Source organism: Erithacus rubecula (genome assembly GCF_903797595.1).
Source record: "Erithacus rubecula genome assembly, chromosome: 3".
Classification (NCBI taxonomy): Eukaryota; Metazoa; Chordata; class Aves; order Passeriformes; family Muscicapidae; genus Erithacus; species Erithacus rubecula.
In genome coordinates, this window is record NC_136689.1 from 16,551,534 (window position 1) to 16,564,646 (window position 13,113).

At 43.4% G+C, this 13,113-nt stretch overlaps 1 protein-coding gene across 5 annotated transcripts in view; it reads left to right on the forward strand.

The window, feature by feature from the left end:
- The first annotated feature begins 1,636 nt into the window (after nucleotides 1-1,636).
- Nucleotides 1,637-13,113, forward strand: part of ARHGAP21 (Rho GTPase activating protein 21) — a 111,512-nt gene continuing 100,035 nt past the window's right edge. For 3 of the 5 annotated variants that reach the window (XM_079300576.1, XM_079300582.1, XM_079300580.1), the window contains exon 1: nucleotides 2,505-3,317. In XM_079300576.1, the coding sequence (XP_079156702.1) occupies nucleotides 3,231-3,317 (87 nt within the window). In that variant the 5' untranslated portion in view covers nucleotides 2,505-3,230. Of the gene's footprint in view, nucleotides 1,865-2,469; nucleotides 3,318-13,113 lie in introns of those variants that run through there. The other 2 variants (XM_079300577.1, XM_079300578.1) reach the window with 2 other exon arrangements.

Here is a 13,113-nt window from a genome sequence, read left to right on the forward strand (position 1 = left end):
AGCAAGATAGTTTTATACAAGAAAGTCCTAAAAACAGTCCAGTGTGTTAAACAAAAACATCTGCCACTAAAAAAATAGAACACTGTAATATGAGGAAGAAAATTAAGTACACTGTTTAACAAAGGTTTTTCTAGCCAGAGTTTTCTTTTGATAATTACACAAATATAAACATCTCAGTCAATAATGAGATTTAGTCACTCAATTTACCAATGAAATAATATGCAATTCTAGGATCAAATTTTCCTCTGTGATACTTTCATCTCCCTGCTAAAAAGTTTGAAAGCTAAAGCTAGAGAAATTGATTGGCAATGTAAAACAAAAAGTAAAGCTGGAAGATTTGTCTCTGTATTGATGTAGCTACGCTGATATGGTCTTGTTAGATACTATACTCAGAGTTCACCTGTAGTTTGATCTCTCCAAGACATTTTGTAAATCTGACAACATTCAGTAGGGGTGTTAGTTATGATGCTAATTTAGATTTCGAGTCAGTACTGTGTCTCCTATTGAAAAAAAAAAAAAAAATGAATACATGAACTGATTTTCTATAAAACATGGGTTCTTGATGGTGCTCTGCAGATTGGCATGATGACACCAGCACAGAAAACAATACACAGTCGAACACATAGCTGCACTTCTTGGCTCTGTTTGATAACACAGTCTCAACAGAAGTGCCCCAACTGTTCCCCTTTTCCACTCTTCAAAAGTCTCAAGTGATTTTAATTCTGGTCTTTTCAACTTCTTGACAACCACTGTGCAAACAATATTGTAACAGTTTTCTCTGGGTGTGGATAGCAAATAAATCTTTAAATGTTGTAGGACAGTAAGAAATGATTAGGGACCTGGGCAGAACCTTCCTGTACATTGCCAGATGGACAGCAGTATGCTTATTCAAATTGTGTGTGTAATCATTGGTCCAGGTCAGGTTCAGACACAAAGTAGTCTTTAACATCAGAAATTTATGAGGAACTCAAATTCAGAAGCTACCACACATTTTTTACTATATATATGCCTAATGATATCCACAGCAACACACAGTATTGTAGGCAAGCACCTGAATCTGTGTGACAGGCTGTGACTTGTAACACCCTTTTAAACTCAGCAGATGTGACCTTGGTTGACAATAACTAGCATATGGGCCTTGAGACTTTTCCTCCAGCTACTGGAAATAAGCTTGTCCCTCAGTTCTCTGGATACCAGTATTCATCCCTGCTGACAATGCAAGTTGCTGATGGATAACCAGGGCAGGCACCTCTTTTCAGAGATTGTGATCTCATGGTCAAGGGTAGCACAGTAAAAAAACCACAACCCAAAACATTACTATTGTTTTCAGAACACAAACTAGACACAACCCTTCGTTTCACTCAATTCTTTACCAATTCTTGCAAACGCTGTTTTTCTTTGTTCCCTGCTACAGAGAGCTTACTTGTCCAACCTCCTCTCTGGAAAACACCATTCTCAGAACCGAAAAGAAATTTCAAATGACACACTCGGATGATGATAGATAAAATGTCCGCATTTAGCGCCTTCGTGGCTACAACAAACCAAGCTGGCCCCCGCCACTGGCCCGGGATTGGGCCGGGACCGTGCAAAGGGCCGAGAGGCGGGCGCGGTCCCGCTCCTCCCGGAGCCAGGTGCAGGTGGAGCTGGTGGCAGAAGCACCAAATCCTGCGTTAGGGCGGAAAATCTGAGATCGCTGCTGTGTGATCAGCCTTGAAAACGCCCAGAGTTGCAGCAGCAAACGCCGCCGCCCCAGGCCGTGCTGGCGGGCGGGGGCCGGCGGGACTCTGCGCTCCCCGGCCGCAGGGCGGGTGCCCTGAACGGCAGCCGGGAGCCAAATCCTGCCCTCGCGCTGTCGGCTGAGAAGGTGGGTGGATTTTTGGAGGGAAGAGAACGCGCCAGTCGGGAGGCAGGGGAAGGGGACATGCTCCCCCGCCAGCCCGGGAGCGGCGGGGCAGGGGCAGGAGCCCCGGGGCACAGGCGCCGCCGGAGCCGTGAGGCGCCGCCGCCCTTGGCGGGGTCGCGCTGCCGGCCCGGCGGGCTGGGGGCGGCGGTCACCCCGTTCCTGTCAGGGCGGGGCTCCCTGCGGCTGCGGCGCTGCGAATGGGCTGTTAATGGGTCGGGGCAGATGGGGGGCCGTGTTAGGGCCCGGGGGAGCGATCGCGGTGAGCGGCACAGGCGAGGAGGCACAGCCCTGCACCTTCGGGAGGGCGCTGTCTGGAGCGCCCCGCCGCTCCCCCCTCGCCGAGCCCGGGCCGGTGCCCAGGTAGCCGGAGGAGCCCTGGGAGGAGCCCGGGGGGGGGCGCAGCTGGCGCGGCGCGATGGCCCCAGCGCCGAGACGCCCTAATTGCCGCCGGCGGGGCCGCAGCGGCCGCCGGCTGCCGCTGTCGAAGCGAAGCGACGTCTGTGCGGGGGGAGGCCCGAGGGAGGGGCGCGGGCGGGGCGTGGGGCGCGGTGGTCTGATCGCGAACGGCTCCGGCTACGTAGACGGGGGGAGGGAGCGGCCTGCGAGCGGGGCAGACCCACGTAAGAGACAAAAGCCCGGCACGGCCTCGCTGCTGCCGGAGGGGTCTTTTGTTGCCGCTCCTCCATCGAGGCTTGGGCGCTTTCTGCTGCCGCCTCCCGCCCCGGCACGCCGCTGGATACAGCCGCGGCGGGAATCGCGAGCAGGCGGCGGCTTCCGCCCGGCGCGGAGAGCGAGCGGCCCCCGGTCCCGTCTCCTCGTCCACCAGTTGATCAAAGTTCGGCTGGGCCGAGGCGGGGAGCTGCCCGGACAGCGCTGCTCCGTCCTCGCTCCCTCCGGCGGCGTGTAGTGAAGTAGGAAAGAGCGGACACCTCCCGCCTCTCCCCGCCTGCCCTCTCCTCCCCGCGGCTGGGGCTCTGGATAGGAGGAGCCGGAGGAAGAGGAAGATGACGAGTGGGTGCAATTAGCCTAACAAGGGACGGGCGGCGGAGGCGTCCCCGCGCCGAGGGCTGACACATCTGCTCTCTCTCCTCCTCCAGCCATGAAGACAGAAGCTGGGGAGCGTAGCTGAAGTCCAGGGTTCCGGTGCTCTTCCCTATGGCAACTGCATAAAGGGGCCGAACCCCGTCCCCGGCGGCGGGGCTGGGCTGGCCGAGCCTCGCCTGGTGTGCGCGAGCGGCTCTGGCGTTGGCTCCCTCCTCCCGTCCCTTCCCTTCCCCGATGTCGGCTCCAGAGGATTTGCGCCTCCTTTGTAACCGGGAATGAAATAATGGCGACCCGGTGGGCAGCGGGGCCACCCGGCGGAGATGGAGACAACGAGCCCCCCCCGGGCGGCGGCGGCGGCGCCGGCGGCCAGGTAAGAACGGCGGAGGCGGGCGGGGCGCGGGCCGGGCCGGGCGGCCGCCTCCCGCCGCGGGGAACGGCTTGGCTGGAGCGGGCTTAATGGCCGCTCCCTCCCGCTCTCCCTCCCTCCCTCCCACTCTTCCTGCCCGCCCGCCCCGGAGTTGCTGGGAGTTGGACGCTGGGAGTGGTGCGGTTCCCCGGCAGCGGAGGACAGGCAGCCGCCCGGCCGAGCGCTGGCCGCGCACTCGGGGCACCGCTCCCGGGCCGGGAGGCGGCGGCGCCTTCGCTCCCTCACGGGCCGGGCGGCGGCTCCGCTTCCCGCCCCGCGGAGCCGCCGCCGCCCTCGCCCTCGGGACGGAGGTTTCCCCGGGGCCGCCCCTTGGGCCCCTCGCCCCGGCCCCGCGGGCAGAGCGCGGCGGCCGCTCCCACGCCCAGCCTGCCCGTCCTGGAGGAGCTTCGCTGGGTGCTCGGGGGTTCGGCTTCGTCCCTGTCACATTCCTGTTGTGCTGATTTTTTGTAGACATAAGGGTCTGGCCTCTGTCTGCTTGGACCCCGTGCTTGCCACTCTCCTGTCCGTCCGCAGACGCTTATATTAGGGATGTTTCTATCCATAGCATTTGTTGCTGGAACGATCCTCTGGGTGTTTAGTTCAGAAACTTAATAGCATGCCCTATGGTGGCAGCATTGCATGTTTTGACTTGCAAGACAAAGTTTTTAACACAGAGCCGTGTCTGATCCTTCTATTCTCCCGATTAATAGTCTCTGAAACAACTATTAGCGTTAGATTCAACGAAATGCAGATAACCGCTTCAGTAGGCTTGTTTTAAGATTTGTCTTAAACTTTATTTACAACAACAAAATTGATTTTGTATTTTTCAAAGTTAGAGTACATACGTTGTACTGAAGAAGAATCTTATTTAGATCTGCATAGGGCTGTGATATATATGTCCTTTATGTAGACATTCCCCCTTTTGTTTGCTGAAGTTGAAATACAACTGTGTGATTTTTAGGCATACTGAACTTTAAATTAAAAGTATGGGTGGTTTTTTGTTTGGTTGTATATTTTTCTGTTTTGTGTGATTTTTTTTTTCCTTATTTTCCTGAGTTTTAGTTTACTGGTGTCTTGAATTCACCCTTTTGCCTTGGTTTGAAAGTGTCACATATGGTATTGTAGGAGTTTCCTTTCTGCTATCACCTCAATTAAGAAGTTCCCACAGTCTCTTAAAGCCAGGTGGGTTAGGTGAGGATAAAATCACGAGTCTTAGGTAAGACCACAAAAGATGTTAAGACTTTATAATAAAATACAGCTGAAAAAACAGTGCTGTGTTTGGAGAACCTGTTTTTCAATACTGTTCAGATAGACATGGAGTTTTCTCCTTCCCACACTAAGGGTGAAAATTAATATCTTATTTTTAATTCTGTCACATTGAAACTTGTGGTCTTTGGCACTGCCCTTGTCATAATGTACCTCTCGCTGTGGTGGTAAGCCTTAACAAGGCCTGTGGCACTATTTGAGCTCATCATGTTAAAGCTGTCTAATTGGGGACTACTAATAGGTGTGGAATTGCAAAATGGACTGCTCTGCCTGTTGTTTTGCCAGGTACTTACATGTTGCAGTTAAAATGTTACTGGTAGAAAATATGCGCTCAGACCTGTGATTGCCTTAATCACAGCAGGCCTGATGTAATCTGTGCTTGAACTTAGACAGCCCTGGTGAATGTCTGATCAAGGTTGTAGTGTGTTTTCAGTTGCCTTCGTGTAATATTGCTGCATGTCTTAAAGTTCAGTTTATTTTCTTACAACTTCACTTCCATAGATTTGTGTAAAATTCTAAGAGTGAGGATTTGTGGCTTGACATCTGCTCTCTCAGTTCGTTTGATGGAATGGTTACTGTGTACAGTGCTTCGTGTGCTATATGTGAACAAATCCCTTTAATTGAAGTCTCTTGTTTGTATTGAACAGTAGGAATGGCTTTTTTGTTTAAAAAAATCAGAAAACACCTTTAATGGAAAAAAATGACTATAAAAAGGGACTTCAGGTTTTCAGTCTAATTATAAACCTAATACTATAAATTCTAGTTCTGATGTGCAAGGTATTAGCAATTTTGGGAAATGATTTATGGTTTTGGGACACTGGATCCCATATGGTGTTTGCATTATAGTGCAGTAATTAAGTAATCTACATTTAATGTTTAGGTGCAGACCTATACACACAGCAGGTTGTCACAAGGAAGGCTCCAAGCATAACTGTTGTTCACCACAGTCAAAGGAGTTGCAACAGAAATTAGGATTTTCAATCAGTTTAAGGTTTTGGAAATGCACAGCTTTGAGCAAGACCTGAAAAACTCCTCTAGTTTCAAGATCAGTGGTCAGAGTAAGAAAGGGAATGTCTGTCTGAGAAGTGGTGCTTCTGAGGATCTTTGTGTACACAGGTAGGAGAGCAGAGGAGCTGCAATTTGAGTCCTCTGGTTACCCTGTGTTGGTCGATAACTGTGTTTTGTTTTCAACGCCTGCCTACTCTGATATTAAGTTCTGTTTGGTCATGCCTTGCCATGTTTTCTGTTTTTATTTTTCCTTCATCTCTTTTTGTTTTTCCCCTTGACATTGTACCTGGTGGTCTTTCTCACATCAGAGCCCCCTCCCTGAAATGATAGTTGTGGACAAAGATTGCACATTCAGGCTTGCAGGCTGTGTCTGAGCATGGGGCGCCTGTTCAAAGGGACAGGTCACGTATTCTGGGCTCCTGGGGGAGCTGGCAGAGAGGGCCAGGGACTCTCAGGGCTGTTTGCCATTCTGTTTGAAATCTGACACGCGTTTACAAATGCAAGAACTGCTGGGCTTATGTTCATAAGGACAGATAAGTGAGAGCGTGTTCTTTCTGTCTTTTAGATTAATAAGCCTTGGCTATCTCTGTTCTGTCAGGTTGTAGCAGTATTTTGCTGGAGAGTTTAAGCCCTGCTGAGGTACAGGCAGTACTGCCTCAGTCACAACATCCCACCTACAGGCCTGTCCAGATTCGAGGCTAGAACTGGTGTCTTCGTTAGTGTAAATTGAATTTCCCATCCTGTACCTAGAAAGGCACAGCAAAACGTGCTTTTATTTTTTGGGTTGTTTGCTTTTCTGTTCCTACTCTTTTGTGTTTAATGAAGTGCTGTGTCTCTTGGTGGTATAGATTACTGTTAATCTATATTAAAAATGCATTCTGAATATTAAATGCAGGTTGAAGAAAATATTAAGCACAGTGTGTGTGGCCTTAAAAGCCAAACTTTAATTCTTAAGAGTATTATTTCCTCAGTAAATGAATGATAATAATATCAAATAATTTTATTAAGACTGATATTTTGCTTAGCAGGTGAGTTGTTAAGAGTAGTGAACGATATTTAGTGATTCCCAAGAGCTCCTGTGTTTATCAAAAGTTAGGAATACATTTCCAAAGACTTCTGTAAAAAAACCAAAAAAAACAAAACAAAAAAAAAAGAGGTTTATTAGTAATCACAACTTGGTAATCACAGCTATTCAATTTCAGAGAAGAAGAAAGCCCCACAATATTCTTACTCCTACACCTTATCAGAGAGTGCAACTGCATAAACTGAAGAGAAGCATGTGCTGGGTCAGGAACCAGAGAAGGGCACTGATGGCACTAAAAATAGAAAATCATTTGCCTTCTCGATAACAATAATGAGTAGATCGTTTACTCTTTTAACTGCCCGGTTGGGATGACGTTGGTAATTTCAGTGGTGACTCCCAGGTGTTTGATCTCTCCAGCATCAGAGCAGGATGTCAGTCTTTCTGTAATTGTGCCTATAAACATGTGAATTGTTCTGGACCTCTGTGTTGTTGGGTATTGATACTTTTTCTGTGCCTGATACTCAGACATTGGAAAGCTTAATTATAATGTTAAAAATCAGAATTAGAAAAATCCATTTGTAAAATTTTGTCTATTAAATAGTACACAATGCTGGTTGTTAAAAGTGTACATTACTTAGTGTGGTAGAGAATTCTGCACAAAGCTGCTGTTTAATAAATTCAATATAAATACCAGCCTTACCAGGAGTTTTGGTTGCAGCTGTTGAAAAAGCCTGAGTCAAATCTTGTTTAATCATGCAAGCATAATGCTGACTTCTGCTCTAATTTGTGTCAGAATAAGCCTAGGATAATTTGACAAAACATGGACCCCTTCCATGAAGAAATGTTATGTATTTGATAAGTGGCAATATGAAGCAGGAAGTAGTTCCTTGAAGAAGAGGAAGGTGTTTGCCTTTTAATGTAACTGCATTTAATGTTTTTCTAAAGTGACTTCTTGCTTCCCAGTTGTGACTTTGTTGATTGTATCACTTTGGTCTAATTGTCTTAAAAAAAAACCAAAAAACTTTTGCAAGAGAAATGCAGTGGACTGAGACTATCTTGAACTTTGTCTGCATGAAATAACTGCTCTTAGTGCTTGCAGTATATGCATTGTACAACTGAACTTTTTTCTTGCTTGACAAATATCAAAGCACTAAGGTGACTTTTTATCTCTGTAAGCTATTTTTAATGATTTTTATTAAGATATAAAAATGACACCTGCTTCTTCAGGCATTATTTAATGTCATTTGTATTTACTTACATGCATAAAGAATTGAGAGAAGGGTTGGGGAAAGGGAGCTGTTTCATCTCACACACTGTATGCATTTGTAACCTTGTCCCTCTTGTATCTTTAGGGGGATAACCAAATAATAACTGAACAATGTGGGCTCTGAAAAGAGTAAAAGCTGGCTTTTTTTCTTTAATTCTTTGACTACCTACATGTGTGGCTGTGTAAATGATGATTATAAACATGTGCAACCTGTGAGCCTTACTAAAAGAAGAAAATTAGCTTTCTAAGGTAGTTTTAAGTAGCAGTGCTAGGATAAGATGTTTGGAATTTATACTGGTGCTTTGTGACTGGTGTTTGGGTTTTTTCTCTGATAACAATTGGAAGAAAAAATTGAGACTTTCTGGCATTCAGAGGTTGTGTGCTCTTCTTCCTTGCAGTTGTTTGTGTGCTAAATTGCATTGAATAGGAAGCAGACATAAAAAATTATGAAATGATGTTAAATGAAAACAAGATTTATTTCTTCTGGTTAACAGGAGTAATTGTTTTTAAAAAAGTATAAGTTAACCCTGGTGTAAACGTTGAGGCTTCTAAAGTGCATTGTAAGAGTCTGAATTGACAGTACTCCAGAAGTCAGTCTGGTGGGCTGTTAGATACAATTCCATGGCTGTGGAAGCTGTCAGAACCTATGATCTTGTCAGAACCTTGAATTTAGGGCCTTCCTACAGAGGAAGTGTTCATCTGCCTGCCACAATAGATAATGGATATATACTAAAAATATGTTATGCTATGCATGGTACATGTACAGTGGATGCAAGTTATGGTTTCTTTCTACAGAAATCTTGTAACACTTTGCCTGTTTATAATATGAAATGTAGTTATTGTAAATGCTGGGCTTTTCTTCTGTCCAAATCCTTCTTATGTCTTACAATTGTTACTATTTTTGCAAAGACACTCCATGGTATCTTTTGACCATCACCCAGTAGTAGGCACACAGAGTAAAAGTATAATGGGTGGGAGCAGTGGCACCAAACAAGCTTTGATTGTGTTCATATCAGAGACCTGACACATCTTGTAAACCTGAAAGTGCATAATCTTAGAGTTGCAAGGTGGGATTAAGCTGTTTTATGTATACAGTTCCTGAGTACATAAAGGGGAAGGCTTCCTCTGTGGTGTGTTCTTCCTTTTTTCTTTTTCTTTTGTTTTTTGTTTTTGTTTAACCATGGTGAAATGCATTTTTCATTTGCTCTAGTTAGATGGGAACTCTGGTTTCTCCCTGCTTTGTTGTTTACTTTGGTAACAGGGAAACAATTTTCTGAATTTAGTGTTTGGTGACTGCTCTTGAATTTGAAGAGAACTCTTCTGAGGAAGTGATACCAGAGTTTAGTGATTGTATCACTAGGTAATAGGATGGTAAAGATAAGGCACAACTGTATGTTTTGCTCTCTGTGTGCTGGGGGGCTAGAACTACTGCATTTTTCTGAATTGGTGTACGATGTTCTTCTGTATGCCAGGGAATTGTGTTCAGCAGAAAATGTTGCTGCTTTGTTTTCTGTTCTAGTTTTTGCATTGATAACTTGTAGATCAGAAGAGAGTTTTAGTGAAGCCTTGGGATCTGTTACTGCAGCTTTCTGCAGCCTGAGAGAGTCTGATATAAATCATGTTAGTAAATATTTGGTGCTGGGCATGAGAGGTTCTGTGTGGGCATTCTGGAAAAACACAAACAGCTATTTAGATTTTGACTCTGTCTTGCAACCATGAGTATACACCTTTGGAAGTGTAGGTAGTAGGCTTATTTTTGTTCTAAATTTCTTTATTTCCATTTGGCAGCAGCTGCTGCTTTGGTGAGAGTGATTGAGGTGCCTCCTTAGAGGACATGGCTAATTACAGATTGTCTGTTGGTGGAGGGGGCACTCTGAGATAGACATTTTCTTTCATGTGTGTGTCATTTGCATAATGTGTTAGGACACACAGTATGGACTGCATTAAGCACTATAAAATAGGCTGTAGGGAATAATCTTGCACTGGCATCATGGACTTGGCTGGATAACATAATCCTTTGTATTTTAAATTTTGAGGTTTATATTTGTCTGTTTGAAGGACCAGCAACAAGAAATCAAATAGAAAAAACCATATAAAATTTTAAATGCTTCTGAGTAACAGCTGCAGTTGGTACAAATAGGTTGAAAACAGAAACCTGAACTTGTGTGTGGATTTCAGCTTTTACTTGTTTGCTGTAGGATTTTGGGGTTTTTTGGTTTGCTTTTTTGCAGAGTTTGTGGGGTTTTTTGGGAGGAAGGGTTGTCTTGTTTTTTGTTTTTGTTTTTTTTACCTGCTGGAAATGGTGGTGTGCCCTCCTATTTGTATGTATGTATATCTCTTTGTACATTTTGAAATGCTATTTTTTATTAAAGCTTTGTTGCAAACCACCCACTTTTTAAAGGACTGTAGTTTATTCTCTTCTAGTTGAGTTTTTTGTCTAAATATTTGGGGCTTTTTGTGTTGCAAAGTTTAAGATGTAAGAGAGTGAACAATCCTGTAATAAAAAAAGTTTTTAAAAAATCAGTTAATAAATTTCCTTAAATGTTAGTGCTGAATATATCTGAGTAATTCTCTTTGTGTAAGTGCAAGGGCAGAACAGTCTAAAATTCAAATGCTGATGTGATTTAAAACTTTGAGATGAATAGGGATACAACTTGTTCTGTCCATGGGATGAGCTAAAAGAGAGTCTTTTAAACTCTCAAGAATCCCTTACAGATCACTTGGCTTGTGGCAAGTAGATACAGTCTTCTCAGTGGTACTTCACAGCATTGTGGTGAGCTCCTCAATTTTGGAAACTAAAACCAAACTCAACCTACAACTTAAGTTGAAGTTTTTTATTGGAAAACTACACAGGTAGAGGTGTTGTTTAAAAACTGCTTTATCGAGCTAAAATCGTGGTTTTCAAAACCATAACACAGTTCCAGTCATTTTTTAGGAAAATACAACATTAAAACTTGTTCAAGGTCTGTCCTGATATAATAGAATGTGGAGGGGGTTGATTTCCTAAGAAGCTTGACAGATATTTAGATACAATTCTTCCATTGAAGTCTATTGTAGTTTAGACATGTTTAAATGTATATGTCCTCAGTTGCATAATATTTAAGAGGGCTAGAGGTCAGTCAGTGCTTGCAGGAATATGCAAGGCTATCAAAATTACCTTTTGATGTAAGAATTAAGAACTGAAACATCTTGTTGTTCTTTTTGGTCAGCAAAAGAAGCAGCAAGTCTAGAATGTGCTCCTCAAGCAGGTGACTCTTCTTACCTGTGGGTTCTGACCTGTTTTTTGTAAGATAAAGATTTGGTTAGGGTCATCTCCAAAAGAAATGCTGCAGTTTTCATGTAACAAGCTGTCCCTTTGCACTTCATGCTTTGTTGTTGTGCTTTTCTTCTCAGCTCTCTTAATTTTGATGGAACTTTAATAGGGAGCTTGTGACTCCAGTGGAAAGTATTCCTATATATAGCTGCAAATATTTCTTATTCATCAATGGCTGTAAAATCTGACTTGTTCCTTCTTGCATGCATTTTAAAATTTTATTATCCTCAATCACCATGGTAAAAGGTGAGTAAGTAAACTTTGCCCAGAGTAATCAATTTTCATGGCAATTTTACAGGCCTTCTGCTCCATTCTCTGTATTTGCACTGTTTTTGTATGGGTCTGTCTAAATACAGTCTCATATTTTCTGTATGCTTTAGTTATTTTCTTAAAATTTGTTGGAGAAATTGCTTTGAAGCTGCTTGTGTGGTGGGATTTAAAAATGATCTTTCTTTTCTTAAGGAAAGAAGAATGCATGGTTTGTGTGCTGCTCTGAGTGTATTAAAGTTTCCCATCTTGCCAAATTATCAATAATATGAAGGTTGGAGGAGTGAAACAAGTGAGCATGAGTAACCTTCAGTATTCCTTGCAATCTGAATCAAATGCTGAGTAATTCAGTAGTAGTAGGTACTTTGGAAAGCTGGTATTCTAAACCTGATGCCATGGAGGTGATCTTACAAGTTTATTGCTTGCATTTCTTTTGTTAGTATTTAAAATTTTTTAAAACATGAAAAGTAGTATTCCTGCTTTTTAAAAATACTGCATACAGAACCAAAATGGTCCTGGTAGCTGAGTCTGTGCAACAAAGGGCTTTTTCTGTATGAAAATGCTATGAAACGTTGTATAATGGAAGCTGGCCAATACAAGTAGCATTTCATAGTCCATCCCCTTTAGGTGCTGTTTTTTTGTGATTTCGGAAGTGTAGATAGTTTTAAGTAATTTTCTCTCCATTACACTGTGACTGAGGCTATGATTCAGCTGTGTATCTAAGAAGGTGTGGTAACTGTCTGCTGTTGTCTGAGTTTAGTGGCAATGGAGAGGTAAAAGTGCTTCTTCTGTTATCTTTCTTTGTAGAGAACTTTTGCCTGCTGATAATTATTCAGAGTAGTGAAGGTGAATTATCTGTGTGGAAATGCTGAAGGATGTTCTTCAGTGCTAGTTGATACAATGTGTGTGTAAATGTCAAAGTATTATGTCACATAAAATACTGAGAGATAATCCTAGCCAGGAGTCATGGGTGAAATCTTAAGTATTTTAGTAGGTAACTCTGAGAATTAAACAGCACTTTAATTCTTGGTGGTGTTCAAAAGGAGTAAATTGTCATCCATTTTCTAATAATTTTGAATGTTCTCTGTTATGTCTCTGTATATAAATCCATAGTGCACTTGGATCTGGTGTGTCTAGGTCCCATCTCCATTTTTCCCCATCTCAGAAACAGTATCGTAGAGCCAGAAAAGTTGTGGGGAAAGGCTAACTTTGATAATGGAATATATGCAGTTGTTTCTCTATCAAAACCAAAAAAGAAAGCTAGGACTTGAGACAGACAGGTGATACTGAGATGTTGTGGCTTTCTCTGTATTCATCTTGAATTTCTATGGATCATCTCTTTACTATCTACTCCAAAAACTTGGAGTTGTCAGATGAGCATGGTGGGCTGACAGCAAGCAAAAGGAGATGGTCCTTTGCATAAAATTTAATTAAACTTGTTACTGTGCACCTTAATATTTTGGAAGCTAAAAGTGTGTGTGTGTAACCTGAATATATTTTTGAGAGAGCAATACTTTTAGAGTTACTCAGTACCCTCGTAGTGAAATGAATTATGGATTTGTGACTAATTAAAGCTAGGACTATAGTCTAGTGATGTTTATTTCTGTGTTCTTTC